Source organism: Hyperoodon ampullatus (assembly GCF_949752795.1).
Source record: "Hyperoodon ampullatus genome assembly, chromosome: 19".
NCBI lineage: Eukaryota > Metazoa > Chordata > Mammalia > Artiodactyla > Ziphiidae > Hyperoodon > Hyperoodon ampullatus.
In genome coordinates, this window is record NC_136932.1 from 19407762 (window position 1) to 19423112 (window position 15351).

The following is a 15351-nucleotide window of genomic DNA, read 5'->3' on the forward strand; positions in this document are numbered from 1 at the left end:
GGTTCTGACACGGCAGGAGGCGCCCCCTGCGGCCCTCCTCAGCTCTTCCTGCAGCCTCTGAGACCTGCCCACCTCATCGTGCTGGTGGGGTCCTGGCACGTCTTCCTCTAAAGTGCCCTGTGCCCCAGGTGCGGCTGCTCCCACGCTTCTGCACAAAATGCCATCTCCTCCCACCCCAGTCCCCACCCCAGGCTGTCCCCCTTCACCTGACTCGCTGGCCACCATTTCCGCCTCCTCTTCTAGCTGTTGGTGCCTCCTTTTCGATCTCTCTCTGCACCGTCTGACTTCCTCAGTCTCTCTGAGTCCATCTCTATATCCCACCCCCCCACCTTCTTTTGGATCAAACCATTTTATTGAGGGGCTTCAGAGACGGTCGAAGGGCTGGGAAAACAGTGAGATCCCACACCCTCTGCCCTGCCAGGATCTCCCCAGCTTCACAGTTGCCCCGTCTCTATATCTCTTGTAGAGTGGAAGCCAGAGGGCTTTGGAGAGGAGCCTCAGGGACCACAGGGAGTGGGGTTGTGGGTAAGAGGAGGCCCAGGGGGTGAGAATCTGTGCCACCCAAGCCCTGTTTAGCTATAACAGCCCTGTTATAAATTATGTTATAACAGCCTATGAATTGAAGTTGCGTTCCTGAAATGTTTCATTTGAAGGGAAAACAAAAGCTCTGATGCATGAAAAAAGTTTGAAAATTATTCTTCTTAGCAGAAAGGCACTGGTTCCCTTTCGCTGTGTGACTGTGGGCAAGTCACTTTACCTCTCTGGGCCTCAGTTTTCTTTTTTGTAAAATCGTAGTTGGATTAGGTGAGTCCTTCCTAACCTTTCATGTGTCATGGAACACATTAAAAAATGTATATGTCACCTGAGGATAAAGCGAAGAGGAAGGTGGCAGCCTGGGTACTCCACCCAGCCCCTCCCAGCCACCCCGGTACAAGTCTGTAACTAGTCTGTGACTCAGACTTGGCTCGCCCACAGAAAAGCCTGAGACCTGAATATCTCCAGGGGCCCTTGCAGCTCTGACCCCAAGACCCCCTCCTGTGATCATCTTAGATGTGGCGGCTGAGACACGAAGTGGGCACAGGGTGGGGCAGGGAGAACATCAGGTTTATTGGTTTCCAGCTCCAGGGGGCAGCACTGGCCAGGACACGGGGCTGGGGTAGGGGTGGAGCTAGAGTCTAGGACACTTCCAGATCTTGCCTGGTCCTAGAAAGGGTGCAGGGAGAGGTCCTCCTCCTCTGCTTGCCCCATGCCCCAGGGATATGCATGTCCTGATTGTGATTTAAAAACTCATCCTGGAAAAATAACTTTTGTGAAAATTCCACTCTGAGGCCGGCGGGGGGGAATGGGTAGTTACGTGGCATAGTGACTGCCAGCCTGGGATTCATTCCCCGGGGGTCTCTGGGTGGGTGCATGAGCTGAGCCCCTCCTCCCCATGTCTCTAGTGGGGCTTCAGGACAGCATGTAGACCTCCAGCAGGCTGGAGACAGCATGCATGCGGTAGAAGATGCCAAAGGGCAGGCAGATGTTGACGATGGCTGCCCAGAGGGAGTAGCCATAGAAGTCCACCTCCACGGTGTTGCTGAAGTGAGGGCGGGCCCCGAAGGCGGGCATGATCCACAGCTGTGGGGACAAAGGGGTGTCAGGACCTGGCCCAGACTCGTGCCAGTGGGTCATTCCGTGGGCTTTGCTGGGTGAGGTGGGGGCAGGATGGGGGTCCCAACCCACTGGTTTTGTGGACATCGAGGGCTGGGTGTTGCTGAGTGGGGACCTCGAGCATCTTGGGCAGGGCCTGGCACTCACTAAGGAGCTCAATAAATGTGCCCAACTGAACTTGCCTGCCCCCCAGCCTAGGGCTCCGCCTGTGATCACATCTCCCATGCTCAGTATGGCCCACTTGTGGGACTGGGGAAGGGGAGAAGAAGTCTCAATAGATGCTGTGAGAATTTGGAATAAATGGCTAAATCAGTAGCTCTCTCCTGGAGAGATGTGTGCAGGGTGGTGATGGTAGAATCAGACAGGCCCAGGGCAGGGGTTCAGGATCCTGCCAGAAGGCTCCCCCAGCCCTGCCCCCTATGAGCTCTGCTCTCCAGCTCTGGCCCCGCACCCCACCCCCTTCCCAGGTCTGGGAGGAGGTTGCAGCTGGAATCCTGCTTCATCCCTGGCTATGAGCTCAGACAGTTCCCGTATGGGGTGTGAGGCACAGAATAAAGGCTTCCAGGCTAACCCCCCTCTCCCCACCGCAAATGTATCACAGCCTTGGGCATGTCACAGCCCAAATCTGAGCCTGCTTCTATCCTATAAAATGAAGGAGTTGGAGACGATGCCCTCAGAGCCAATCCAGGCTCAGATACCTGGAGCAAAAGCGGCCTCCCAGGTGACTCCCAGCCTGTAGGCTCGGCCTTGGGAGAAGATGTGGGGGGGCCGAGGCTGGGAGCCACACCAAAGGTGGCCCGAGACAGGAGGAGGTTTTGAGCTTTATTGCTTCTAGTGGTAGGTCAGAGATGGGTGACTACTCTTTTGTTTTGTTTTGTTTTTTTACCTGTAGGAGGGGCAATATTGGCAGTGGGGACTTCACCAAGAATGCACCTCAATTAGGGGCGTGTATTTCATGTAGACCCACTGGGGTGGAATCCCTCTGGAGATGTGTTCTATATTGGGATATACCCACATTAAGGCTGTTTTCTATATTAGGGGTATTTTCTCTCAGAGGTTGTAGCTAAAAGGACTGTCTTTACATCGAGCAAAACTTCACTGAGGTGTGCTCTCTCTTTGGGATGTACTCACAGGCGTCCCTGTTTCTCTGTTAGAGATTTCCCTCCTGGGGATTATATCTACACTGGGGCCTTTCTCTATTAGGTTGGAGCTACACAAGGAGTATTTCTCTGTGGGATGCACCTTCACAAAGAGTGTTCTCGTACAGGATGTATATTTGTATTGGGTGAAGTCTGCTGCTATACAGAGGAGTTCTTCTTGGAAAGGGGCTTTGCTGAATCGCCAGGGAGGGGGCGGCTGTTGTGGATGCTCCCCTCCCGGCCAGCCCGCCACTGCACTGCTGACAGACCCCTCACGCGTATACTGGTCTCTACCACTTCCGGTCGCTGCTCTGATTATTCTAAGCAGCAGGCTGGTCACAAGGTCCCGGGAACAGTCCCACCTCCCACCTGGGAGCGAGGGCCCCCACTCAGCTCTGTCTCACCTCCTCCCAGCCCTCACGTCAGCATCCCCTAAGACCCCTCCAGCTCTGCCTAGATGCCAGAATGCCGGGATCTCATTTCCCCTGGGCACCCTGAGATGCTGTTCGCCCCCGGGGCTGCACCTGACTCTCCCTGCACCTGCTCCTTTCCTAGAGAGCCAGACGATGCTCGAGTGGGCTGGGGGCAAGACAGAGAGGGCCACGTGAACAAACCTGAAAGAGCACCTTTCCTCGGCCTTCTCTTCCTCCCAGCCCACCCCCGTCTCTGCCCAGTTACTCACGATGATGTTGCAGAGCAGAAGAAACAGAGAAATGTCCTTCAAGCACCGGGATCTCCAGTGGCCCCTGGGGGCCGAGATGATGCTCACTGCTCCCTGAGGTCCTGCTGGGCTGGGGCCAACCAGCCTGGGGGTGGGTGGGCAGGCAGGCAAGGTGTGGAGGGCGTCCAGGCTGGCAAAGGTGAGGCCATGGCAGGGCACCTTGTGGGGAGTACCATGAGGCTCAGCCCCGGGGGGAGCCCGGTGGAGGCTCTCAACGATGAAAACGTTCTGGAACGTGTGCTGGGCGATCATGAGCAGAGCATGGGCCAGGCTGAGCCCCGCCAGCAGCTCCCTGGGTGTGCTCGCCACTGCAGCCACGATAGAGTAGTAGGAGATGGCGTACTGGCCCAGGGCGGCACCCACCAGCAGACCCACGTCCAGGCTGCGCGTGGGGTTCTTACGGTGGTCCATGGCCCGGCGGTCAAAACGGTAGATGACTGAGCCACTCAGGCTGACCAAGGTCATGAGCCCCAGACAGACGATGTTGAAGCTGTAGTAGATGACCAGGGCCTGCTGGGTGCGGCCCCTCTCCCCACTCACCTGGACCTCGTAGACGATGAAGACGGCCAGCCCCATGACGAAGAGCAACAGGCCCAGGATCGGGCCGGCAAAAAAGGTCTCCCGGAAGAGGCTGAGCAGGGATGGGGTGTGGCGGTGGCCATGGATAGAGGAGGCCAGCAGCCTGCCCACGTTCTTCCACATGACGTAGAGCATGGTGGAAGCAAAGAGGCTGTACTCGATGTTGAAGGGGTACAGGTACAAGTAGCCCTGCTGGAAGATCTGGCAGATGGCCGTGTTGCAGGAACAGTCTTCTCCGACTGGGCTGCCCGCACGCTGCACTGTGGAGAGGCGGGCGCGGAGCTGCACTGCCCTCCCACCTTTCTGGAGGCCCCCACCTGAAGAACCTCACCCCTAGACTGTGACCTTTGGAAGGGCAGGGTTGCTATCCATCACCACTGTATTCCAAATGCCTACACAGGGCCTGGCACATTCGTTCATACCACAGATATTTATTGAGCACCTACTATGTGCCAGAAACTGTGGGACACACCAGTAAACCCTAGCTAGGGCTTGATTAAGAAAAAAAAATTCTGAACTGCAGAGTTGCCCACTTCATCCTGTCCCATTCCTGCAGAAAAACACTCCCAACCCTTCCCCACCAGTAATGACCTCTGGCTGCCCAAGATAGGCAAGGCTCTGGTCCTAATAGAAGGTGGCCCGCTTGGCAACCCCTAAAATTCAAGCTGCCTCGCAGCTCTCCCCAGCATCTGCTTCAGCCAGAAAGCAGCTGCTGTGCCCAGGTCTCGACCGTGACCTCCTGTCACTTCGGTTTGTACCATACTGATGGGAATCTCATCCTGCATCCAGAGTGTGCTCTGCTCTGTAGGATTCCTCGGGCCTTGGCAGACAGCTCTTTTGATCCCCAGAACTATCTCAGCTGGTTTTGCAGAAGAAGGAACTGAGGCTCACTCAGAGAAAGTGGCTTGTGATGGCAGAGCTGACACAAATGACGTGACCCTCACCCCTGAGGCAGGTACCTCTCTGCACCCTGCAGCCCTAGCACATAAGGTCGCTCACCTCCCTGGGCTGGGTTTAACCATCCTCAGGACCCCTCTGTATGTGGAGAGTGGCTCTTTTCAGTCCTGCTGGGCTGGGATCTCCTGTAGGCCTGGAGCCATGCTTTCCATTCCTGGACCCTCCCATACTGGGTGTGTGTGTGTATTCAGGCAAGGTCCAGGTGGACTTGGTCATCTAGTCTGATCCTGGCTGGTGGTGGGGGAGGGGGGGCTAGAGAAGTCCAGAGAACCAGGACCAGGGGAACTGTGGGCTCATTCTTCTTCAGCATAGCATATTGGTTCAAAGCAAAGATGGATCTCAACCGTAGTTCTCCAATTTCAAGCTCTGTGACCTTGGGTAAGCTACTTAACCTCTCTATGCCTTAGTTTGTGCATCCATAACATGGGAATACTAATAGTACCCATCTCACAGGGAGGTTGCAAGGGTTAAGTAAGATGGTGCTTAAGACACTTGGCACAGTGCCTGACATATAGAGCTCAGAGAATTGTCACTATCGTTATTGTGATGATTACTTCTACCTTCTCCTCCTTGTCAGGCACTCCCTTCTGATCCCACGCTTCCACCATTGAGCCACCCTGCCTCCCTTCCCCTTTTTCTACCTTGATCACTCTTGCCCTTTCTTCCTGGAGCATGAATCCCTTCTTTGGTGGGACGGAGACCTGGACAGTGGGGCCAAGGCTGTACCATCCAGGATGAAAAAATGCTCCCCTGTACTCTTCCTCCTGGGTCACCCACATCTAAACTTCTTCAGAGGCATGGCCTGGGGCAGGGGGAGGTCCCTGGCCTCCACCTTTGCCTCCATGCCCTCTACAAGTCCACAAAGCACCCAGCCCGAGGCCTGGCTGCCATGGGACCAGGGTTAATCTGAAGTGAGCACTCACAGTCCGGAGCGAGACGGCTATGGCTGGTGTTGCCGTGAGAACTGCTGAGGGAATGGGCCTCGTGCACCGATTCATCCACCACAGCTGCCATCCAGATGGCCAGGTTGGTGGTGAGTGTGAACATGAGACCACATCTGTTTGGGGAGGGAGAGCAAAGAGGCCAGTGAGAGTCTTTGACTCATGTTGGGTCCCCGGCGTGGTGGAGAGCTGGGGATGATCTCCTGGGAGATGGTACTGAGAAGCAAGAAAGCAGGCAGACCCCTGTGTCAACAGGGAAGCTGAGTTTGGAAGGAACACTTAGCCTGGCTGAGATGCCTCCCAAAAGAGGGCTGGGGGTGTCATGGGGTTCAGGCCACGGCTGCTCCCTCTCTTTGGGGAAAGGACATCTGTACATTACATACGCCATCTCACCAAGCACATCCCCCAAAACCTCCAGCAGAGGGTGGTGGAAATCAGGCTGACAAAGCCAGGGGGCCTTGGCTGAGACCCCACCTGGGGGCAGAAAGAGGACCCATGCCCAAGGTTGGGAAGCGCTCATCTCATGCCAGGTGAGCCCAGCCCCTGGGCATGGACATTGAGCCACAGACATGGATCAGGCACTCACCGAGTCAGGTCCAGGTGGGTGTGAACACAGTCTTTAGCGGAGATGCAGAGAAAGTAAGTCTGTGTTGAGAGAGAGTGGTGGGGTCATCTACTCTGCAGACGGGCTCAACCCCGAGCGCCCAGGTCCATACCCAGCGCTATGTTCTTACCACCTCAAGAGCCCCCCAACTACGTGATCGAGTTTATTTCAGCTTTACAAAGTGAGACGTGAGCTTTTCTCTCTTTCTATTCTCTGGAGCGATTTGTACAAAATAGTTCTCTGTTCTTTAGAAGTTTGCAAAATGCCACCTGTAAACTCTCTGGGCTTGGTGTTTGTTTTCTGTTTCTTTGTAGGGTGGAGTTTTGACTGCCTATTTATTTATTCCTGGGAGCAAGGCCAGCCTCAGAAAGAATCTAAGGGGCTTCTCAGCTCTCTCTGGCACTATCCCTGCCTCATCCTCATCCTTTGTTGCCCTGCAAGTCCTCGCTCTCACCTGGCTGCCCACAAATCCTTGCTGTGGTGTTTATTGATGTTGGGGTGTCTGTATTTCCATTTTGCCTGAGTATTCTTTAAAGTCAGAAAATGTAAACTTAAAACTATATAAATGCCAAAGTCATAAATGTGTTAAATTGTGGAAACCTGGGCAGTAGGGATGCTGTTTCAAGAGAGGGAACCATACACATGGTCATTCTGGGCTGGGGAGGGTTTGGGTCCCACGTTAAGACCAGTCCTGCCTCAGCTCAATCAGAAGATCTTTTCAAGTGTTATTCATGCAACAAAGAAAAAAATGAAGTTGTTTGAAAAATCCCATATACAGGATACCCTATTTCCTGAAAAAATACAGAATATAGGGGACATGGCTGAGGCCAAACTGGCCATGCCCACAGCAGGATGCTGAGCTGAGACTGATGCCCTCTATGGGCACCCAAGGAGGGCAGGTCAGGTTGCAGGAGACAGAGCAGCTGCCACAACTGACACCTCCTAGGTGTTAACTATTGGCACTGCTTAAGTTGAAATGAAATCGCTGGGCCCCTAAGTAGGCATTCACATTTGGATATTACTTCATTACCAAGTGCTTCCAGATTTATGGACTCACGTGATCTGCACTACAGTCCTATCCCCACCCTAATCGATTGCTCAGCGCAGAAGTGGAGTGGAGCTCAGATCTCCTGACTCCATGCCACGTGTTGGCTCTTTCCCACCACACTCCAGGACACTCCTCCCACCCACCTGGACAATGACAAACACAGCCTGCGTCAGAGGGTACAGGATTTTGATGGCTGACTGGCATTCAAAGGAACTGGAGTAGTAGCCGGTCTTGAAGACATCCATGACGAGAGTGCAGATCCCAAACAGCACCAGCCCACCTGGGAATGAGGGGCGGGAGGTGGATCAGAGAGGCAGGAGAAAATGATTACAGATTTGAGGATGGATGGCCAAATAGTTGGATGATTGGGTGGGTGGATGGATGAATGGGGTAAGTGAGAAGATGGATGGAAGGATGGGTGGAAGGATAGGTGGATGACGAATGGGTGGATGGAAGGATGGGTGGAAGGATAGGTGGATGATGAATGGGTGGATGGAAGGATGGGTGGATGGATAGGTGGATGATGAATGGGTGGATGGAAGGATGGGTGGAAGGATAGGTGGATGATGAATGGGTGGATGGAAGGATGGGTGGACAGATAGGTGGATGACGAATGGGTGGATGGAAGGATGAGTGTGTGATTGAGTGGGTGGATGGATGTATGTCCTATTGAGCCCCCATCCCTTTGGGGCTGCATAGGTAAGGGGAAGGGCTCTTTCAACTGCAGCTGTCATCTGTTTTCTGCCCTCCATCAAAGTCTCTTCCATGGTCACCCTCTTTCAATCTTTAGAAAGGGCAGAGAAGTTCCACTCCATTCCTCTCTTCATCCCTCTTCCAGGACTCTTTCCCTCCCTCTTCTCCCTCAGTCACAGCTCACCTCACCCTCAGACACATCTAGCCTTGGGGGGTGAGGACTTCTCACCGGTCTACCTCGAAGGGCACCCATCAATTCCTGCGGGAGCCCCAGCCTCCAGCTCCCTGCCTGGGCCACCGCACCTCCGCCTACACCTCCCCTGGCACCTCGGAGCCAGATGGGGCCCGCGTGCGCGTCCCGGTAGGGGACGGCGTCGGTGTCAGGGTGGCGCACGGTGCGAAGGAGGTAGAAGAGGATCCAGAGCACAGCCAGCAGCATCATGGTGGTGAGCAGGGCGAACACGTCGGTGTCGTACACCGCCACCTTGTTGAAGGCGCCGCCGCTGATGAGCGTGCAGGCGAGAAGCAACGCGTTCACGGCCAGCAGCACGGACAGCAGGCGGCCGCCCTTCTTCCACACCTCGCGGGGCGCTGCCCGCGGTGCCGGCGGGCTCTCCTTGGCGCCCGTGGGCAGCTCCTCGGCCATGGCAGAGGCGACTGGAGGAGGTTGGAGGGGTCACTGTCGGGGAGGAGCGGACAGGACCCCAGGTCAGCCTCGAGAGCCCTCCTTCTTCCATCTTATCCCTAGATTTGGGGACCCGAGGGGCGGGGGCTGCGGGGGGTGAAGGAAGCGCTGGGAAGGGGAAGAGAACAGCCCACTGTGCCGGTCTCGCGCTCGACGGGAGGAAAAGAGAAGCGGCTGCAGCCCCGTCGGACCCTGTCCAAGGTTCTCACTCCCCAAATCCGTCGGCCGGCTAGCCAGAGGCACCCACCTGGCTGAGCCGGGAGTCCGCGCTGAGCTGGTGGTCAGGGGGCGGCGAGTGTGTCCTCTTTCTAACGCCGGGATGGACGGGCGCTTTATACCGGGGAGGGCAGGGTGATTTACAGCCGCGGGAGCTCAGCTCCATAAATCTTTCAGTCCCACTCACATGATCCATCTTTTTCCCGGGCTGAATTTAGGGAAGAGCGTGCTGAGGCAGACAAGGTGAGATTTATATTTACCCGTTAAGAGGCGCCCCCTCCCCAGCTGCCCTGTCACCTCGGCGCAGCCAGCCTCGGGCGCAGCCCGGCACTGCGGCACCCAGCGGGCACCCCGCCCCCGGCGCCCAGCGCGCCCTGGAGCCCCGCTCTCCTGACGCCCAGAGCCCTGAGGGCTGACGCTCAACAGACGCCCCAAGGGCCCGCAGGCAACCCGACGCCCTCCCAGCCCCCGCGGCCCTGTAATTTTGGGCTCTGCTGCTGCTGCCCCAAGATCAGGACCCTAATGCCCCTTCCCCGACACCCTCACAGTGATCCAAGTTCTCTCTCCCTCTATCCCTTCCCCTGGTCCCTGCTGCGCTGGATGCTGCCCAGTCGGACTTGCGTACGAAGTTCTCGGCCAGTCTTCTAGCGCCTCCTGCTGGAGCGCGGCTGGCCCACCTCGCGCGAAACTGGCAGCCGGGACAGCCGAATCCCGATCGCTGACGGTCTGGCGGTCGGTCCTCCTAACTCTCTTAGGCCCATTGTCCAAGGGGTCAGGACTGCCCTCAGACATCCCTCCCCAGCCCTTGGCCCGTTCCCTTGACGCTTAGAGACTTCGGGGGCCGCAGCGCCGCGGCTCTAGCGAAGACAGATCTCGGACTGTCCCCAGACTGGGCCTCACGGGGCGGGACGCTGGGGTGGGCACTTTTGGAGAGAGGCCGGGCCCGGTGTGCTCGGGAGCAGGGAGTTTAGGACCCAGGGGCAGCCCGGGGCGGCCCTCTGGGCAGCGGGAGATCCTCCCCCCACCTTCCCCGCCCGCTGAGCGGCTCAGATGTCCGAGTAGCGGCGGCTCTGGCGCTCCGCATCCTCTGTCTGCGGCGGCGGGGGCTGGCGGCCCCGGCCCCTGCCCGGCCCCCTCCCCCAACCCCATGCCTCAGCTCTAACCCCGCCGCCCTCCCCCGCGGGGGGCATTTCCCCGTGTCCCCTGCCCGCCCCGTCCAAGTCAGGCGCCATGAACGACCAGTACCACCGGGCGGCTCGGGACGGCTACCTGGAACTCCTCAAGGAGGCCACCAGGAAGGAGCTGAACGCCCCCGACGAGGATGGCATGACCCCCACCCTCTGGGCTGCTTACCACGGCAACCTGGAGTCACTGCGCCTCATCGTGAGTCGAGGGTGAGTACCCCACTGTCCCCGCCCAAGCCCCTCCGGGCCGCTCTAGGCCCCTGAGACACCACCCCCCAACTCCATGGCATCTCCCCCCAACCACTACACTGTGCCACCCTCTTCCCTAGGACAGACCCTAAGGTGGAACCTTGGAGATTGGCAGTCGTGGGAGGAGGAAACAAACTGAGGCCTGTGACATTTGTGACCTGGATGTGGGGCTAGGAGGAGAGGGACTGGGACTTGGGGGTCCATGATTGTGGGAGGGGCTTCAGAGTGAGGAGAAGGTGAGAGGAATCTCCTGGGTGGTATCACCGGGAAGCAAGAGTGAAGGGCATAGTGAGACCCGGAGAGAAAGAGCAGAAGCCTCAGAGGGGCCGGAAGGGGGGCTGGGAAAGGAGAAGCTCTTCACTGCCCACCCCCAGCCTGTGGTCCAAGGGGTCCAGCCGGCGGCCACACCTCCCCACACACTGGATTGCACACAGCTCTCTCCCTGCTCATCCCTGGGACTTGTGGGCACTGTCCACAGTGCCAAATGCCACTCGGTTCAGCCACCCCATTAACTCCCTCTGTGCCCCTCCCCCACCACGGGCTCCATCAACCTCCCTTTGGAGTTGTCTGGGGGGACGAGTGGGCATTGAATCCATGTGTCAGGGCCAGGGAAGGGGTTAGGAAGTAGCAGTTGAGGAATGTGACGTCCAGGGCCACTGACATGGGCTCCCTACGGCTGAATGACCCTGTGGACAACTTGCCAGCCCCAGCGGTTTAATAAAGAGAAGTCAGGTTGACCTGGGGACCAGGGAGGCCTGGACAAGGAAAAGGGATGTACGAGATGCCCCAGGAGGGTTTACATGAACATCTCAGGCCCTGGGAAATCATGGTGGAGGGAAAGGGGCCCAGCTGGCCTGGTGCCAGGAGCTGGCCTGTGGTTTGAGCATGGAGTAGCTGGGGAACCCCCCTTTGCCCTCCCTCCACAGCTGCTCCCCGGGCTCAGCAACAGGTGGAAGCAGCCCCTAAGATCAGGCAGCGGAACCATGTTCCAAGACGCCGAGACTGGCCCCTGTCCATGCAAAGAGGTCACACAGTGATCTGCCATCCTGCTCCCCCCTTGGAGAGGTTCGTGGGAGGAGGGGACTAGGGGGCCCCCCTTGGTGCACCAACCCCCCCCCGCAGCTCCTACAGAGGGTGAGGGTTAGTGCTTGATGGGGTGTGGGCCAGACGCCCAGTAGCTCCTGTCTCAAAGGACTTGAAGACCAGTAAGGGAAGTGGGGAGGGGAATGCGGGGGTGGGGGGCTGGGGAGTGTGGGCAGGAGCTGCTGAGACAATGAAGTGATTCTTCCTTCAGCCCTGCGGGGTGGCCCCCTCATTAGAGTGGGGCAGAGGGCCTGAGCTAGGTCCCTGAGGGAGGCGCAAGCTTGGAGGAGAGCCAGGGGGAGGGTGCCCAAGGGGGGCACAGTCTGGTGCGGAGGGTGTTGGAGGGGGCTGCGTGGGTCCCTTGGACCTGCCCGAGCCAGCCGCCTCACAGGGCTCCCGAAGATGGGGCCGCCCCGGGAGGGGAGGGCAGCTGGGCCCAGGCTGCAGGCTGCCCTTCCCCTCCCCTCCAGTCCTGGCTGCCCCCATGCTCCCCTCCTGGCCCAGGCCAAGACCCGACACCTGCTCTCACACGCGGCCTTGCCAGGCCTGGCCCTGCTCCCTGCAGACGTGGCCGTGCCCGGCGACACGCAGGCACGCACCCTCACACACTCCCCCAGGGCTCAGGCCCGGCACACACGACCCTCTCGTCCTCTTTTTCGGTCACTCCTGCACTGGCAGTCACACTCACCGCCGTGCCTGCCTAGAGACCCAGACTCGGCCCTGGCCCACCACCTCTCTGGGCCAGCTCCCCGCCGGGCCCCATGAATAATTCACTCCTTTCTCTCTGGGCATTAAATATTTATCCCCTGAGATTCCCAGCCCTCAGTTCTCTTGGGGAAGGCCCCGCCCCGGCCCCGCCTTCTCTGTCGCCCCACCCACTGCGAACCTGGAGCCATCTTTAACCCTGGGCTCGCTCGAGCTGCGCCCGGAGGCTCCGGGCTGCGTGTCTCCCGGAGTCAGAGGAGAGATCTCAGGCCGTCGAGTCCCTCTCGTGTGCCTGTGGGGAAGCTCATCCAGGCTCTGCCGAGTGCCTGCCTGAGCTTGCGATGGCTCATCACCCCTCCCCGCGTGTCCTCCCTGCAGGGGTGACCCGGACAAGTGTGACATCTGGGGCAACACGCCCCTGCACCTGGCAGCTTCCAATGGCCACCTGCACTGCCTCTCCTTCCTGGTGTCCTTCGGGGCCAACATCTGGTGCCTGGACAACGACTACCACACGCCGCTGGACATGGCCGCCATGAAGGGCCACATGGAATGCGTGCGCTACCTGGACTCCATCGCGGCCAAGCAGAGCAGCCTCAGCCCCAAGCTGGTGGGCAAGCTGAAGGACAAGGCCTTCCGCGAGGCGGAGCGGCGCATCCGCGAGTGCGCCAAGATGCAGCGCAAGCACCACGAGCGCATGGAACGGCGCTACCGGCGCGAGCTGGCCGAGCGCTCGGACACGCTCAGCTTCTCCAGCCTCACGTCCAGCACCCTGAGCCGCCGGCTGCAGCATCTGGCGCTCGGCAGCCACTTGCCCTACTCGCAGGCCACGCTGCACGGCACCGCCAAGGGCAAGACCAAGATCCAGAAGAAGCTGGAGCGGCGCAAGCAGGGCGGCGAAGGCACCTTCAAGATCTCCGAGGACGGCCGCAAGAGCGTGCGCTCGCTCTCGGGCCTGCAGCTGGGCAGTGACGTGATGTTTGTGCGCCAGGGCACCTACGCCAACCCCAAGGAGTGGGGCCGCGCCCCGCTCCGGGACATGTTCCTCTCCGACGAGGACAGCGTCTCCCGTGCCACACTGGCGGCCGAGCCTGCGCGCTCGGAGGTCAGCACCGACTCAGGCCACGACTCCCTGTTTACCCGCCCGGGCCTGGGCACCATGGTGTTCCGCAGGAACTACCTGAGCAGCGGGCTGCACGGCCTGGGCCGCGAGGACGCGGCGCTGGACGGCGCGGGCACGCCGCGGGGTCGGCTTCAGAGCTCCCCCAGCCTCGACGACGACAGCCTGGGCAGTGCCAACAGCCTGCAGGACCGCAGCTGCGGGGAGGAGCTGCCCTGGGACGAGCTGGACTTGGGCCTGGATGAGGACCTGGAGCCCGAGACGAGCCCGCTGGAGACGTTCCTGGCCTCCCTGCACATGGAGGGCTTCACCTCCATCCTGCGGCAGGAGAAGATCGACCTCGAGGCGCTCATGCTGTGCTCGGACCTCGACCTCCGCAGCATCAGCGTCCCCCTGGGACCCCGCAAGAAGATCATGGGGGCTGTGCGGAGGCGGAGGCAGGCGCTGGAGCGCCCGCTGGCCCTGGAGGACACAGAGTTGTGAGTGCTCAGAGCCTCGGTGGGTATGGGAAGATAGGGCTTGTAAGGCCCTGGGGTGGGCGTGGATCTGTCTGCCTTTTCGGGTGGGGGATAATAACTAGGTCGCCGTCAATTCCAAGAGGCCCCAGTATTTACCCCCAATTCGGAAAAAGAAGCTGCCAGTGTACATTGCTGATGTCAAATGCACCTCGATTTTGAAGAAGTCAAAATGCAGGAAAATGGGTGTCTTTGTATGGATGAGACCCAGTAGTATAGTAGTCACAGCCAGGACATTTTGAGCCCTCCCATCTCCTGGGTACTGGAGTTGCCCTTGCACAAGTCCTCTCATGTGCAGGGGCTATATCATCCCCATTTTACAGGTGAGCAAGTGGAGGTTCAGAGGCTTAGAGTAGCTCACCCATGGTCCTGCTGCTGCTCAGTGCAGAGCTGGGCCTGATCCCTGGTCTGTGTGGCTCTAGAGCCTAGGGAGGACAAGGTGACTCCCGTGGGATGGAGGGTGTGGCAGCCAGTCATCTCACCAAACGCCCAAGCCCTCAAGGCAGATATTTTACCTACTGGTCCCTGAACCTTGTAACCAGAAACATGAGCAGATACTCCCAACAGGGCCAACAGTGGCCTTGAGGGCAGAGTTGTCATGTTCAAAAAGCCATCATGGGGAGCCCAAGGCTGCTGTCAAACTGGCAATGCTGTTGGCCCATCCCTGCCCTGACTCTCCATCCTGGCATCCCACAAGCCCAGCAAACACCACCGCCTCCTTTTGGTATCTATGGCCTTTACCCTGCATGGCTGGGCAGGGGTGGGTTTGGGAGGAGGTCTGGTTTAGAGTTTGGGGCCAGCGTTCCCATCCCTGATCATCAGTCTGCCTAGAGAGGGTAAGTGGTCAGAATATTTGGTCCTGACTTAAAATGCTGTCTGAAAAGGCCCTTATCTGAGGTCTGTTTCTGTCTCTTTCTCCACAGATAACAGGGGTTCCTATCCCCATACCAAAAAGAGTTGCAAGTTGCCACACCCACGGTGGGACCAAGAGGTCCTCACAGTTGCCAGCCCTGCAGCTGCCCAGCCGCTTCCCGGGAGCGAGGACCATGCGGTCATCTCCCTTGAGAGCCTGTCCCCACTCTGCCGCAGAGGGTATGGCCTGGAGGCACCTGGAAGGCCAAGAGAGTGACTCAGAACATCAATTCTGAGGGGTTCTGGGGCCCCTAAGCCACCTCTCTCTGAGTGGCTCTAAAGCACGTGTGCATTCGTGGAAGGCCAGCCCCAGTGCCAGGGCAGGGGCCATTAGATGACCAGCCCATCAG

General features: G+C 58.6%; 2 protein-coding genes across 2 annotated transcripts; one reads left to right on the plus strand and one right to left on the minus strand.

The window, feature by feature from the left end:
• Positions 1-1449: 1449 nt before the first annotated feature.
• OTOP2 (otopetrin 2) lies at positions 1450-8981 on the minus strand (the record flags this gene model as incomplete). Its single annotated transcript, XM_079725136.1, has 6 exons — positions 1450-1620; positions 3475-4352; positions 5973-6106; positions 6577-6635; positions 7786-7922; positions 8663-8981. 6 exons carry the CDS (start codon positions 8979-8981, stop codon positions 1450-1452), a joined length of 1698 nt encoding a protein of 565 aa, XP_079581262.1.
• Positions 8982-10404: 1423 nt separating this feature from the next.
• USH1G (USH1 protein network component sans) lies at positions 10405-14057 on the plus strand (the record flags this gene model as incomplete). The annotated part of the gene is made up of 2 exons (XM_079725237.1): positions 10405-10630; positions 12836-14057. Exons 1-2 carry the CDS (start codon positions 10467-10469, stop codon positions 14055-14057), a joined length of 1386 nt encoding a protein of 461 aa, XP_079581363.1. The 5' UTR covers positions 10405-10466.
• Positions 14058-15351: the final 1294 nt, after the last annotated feature.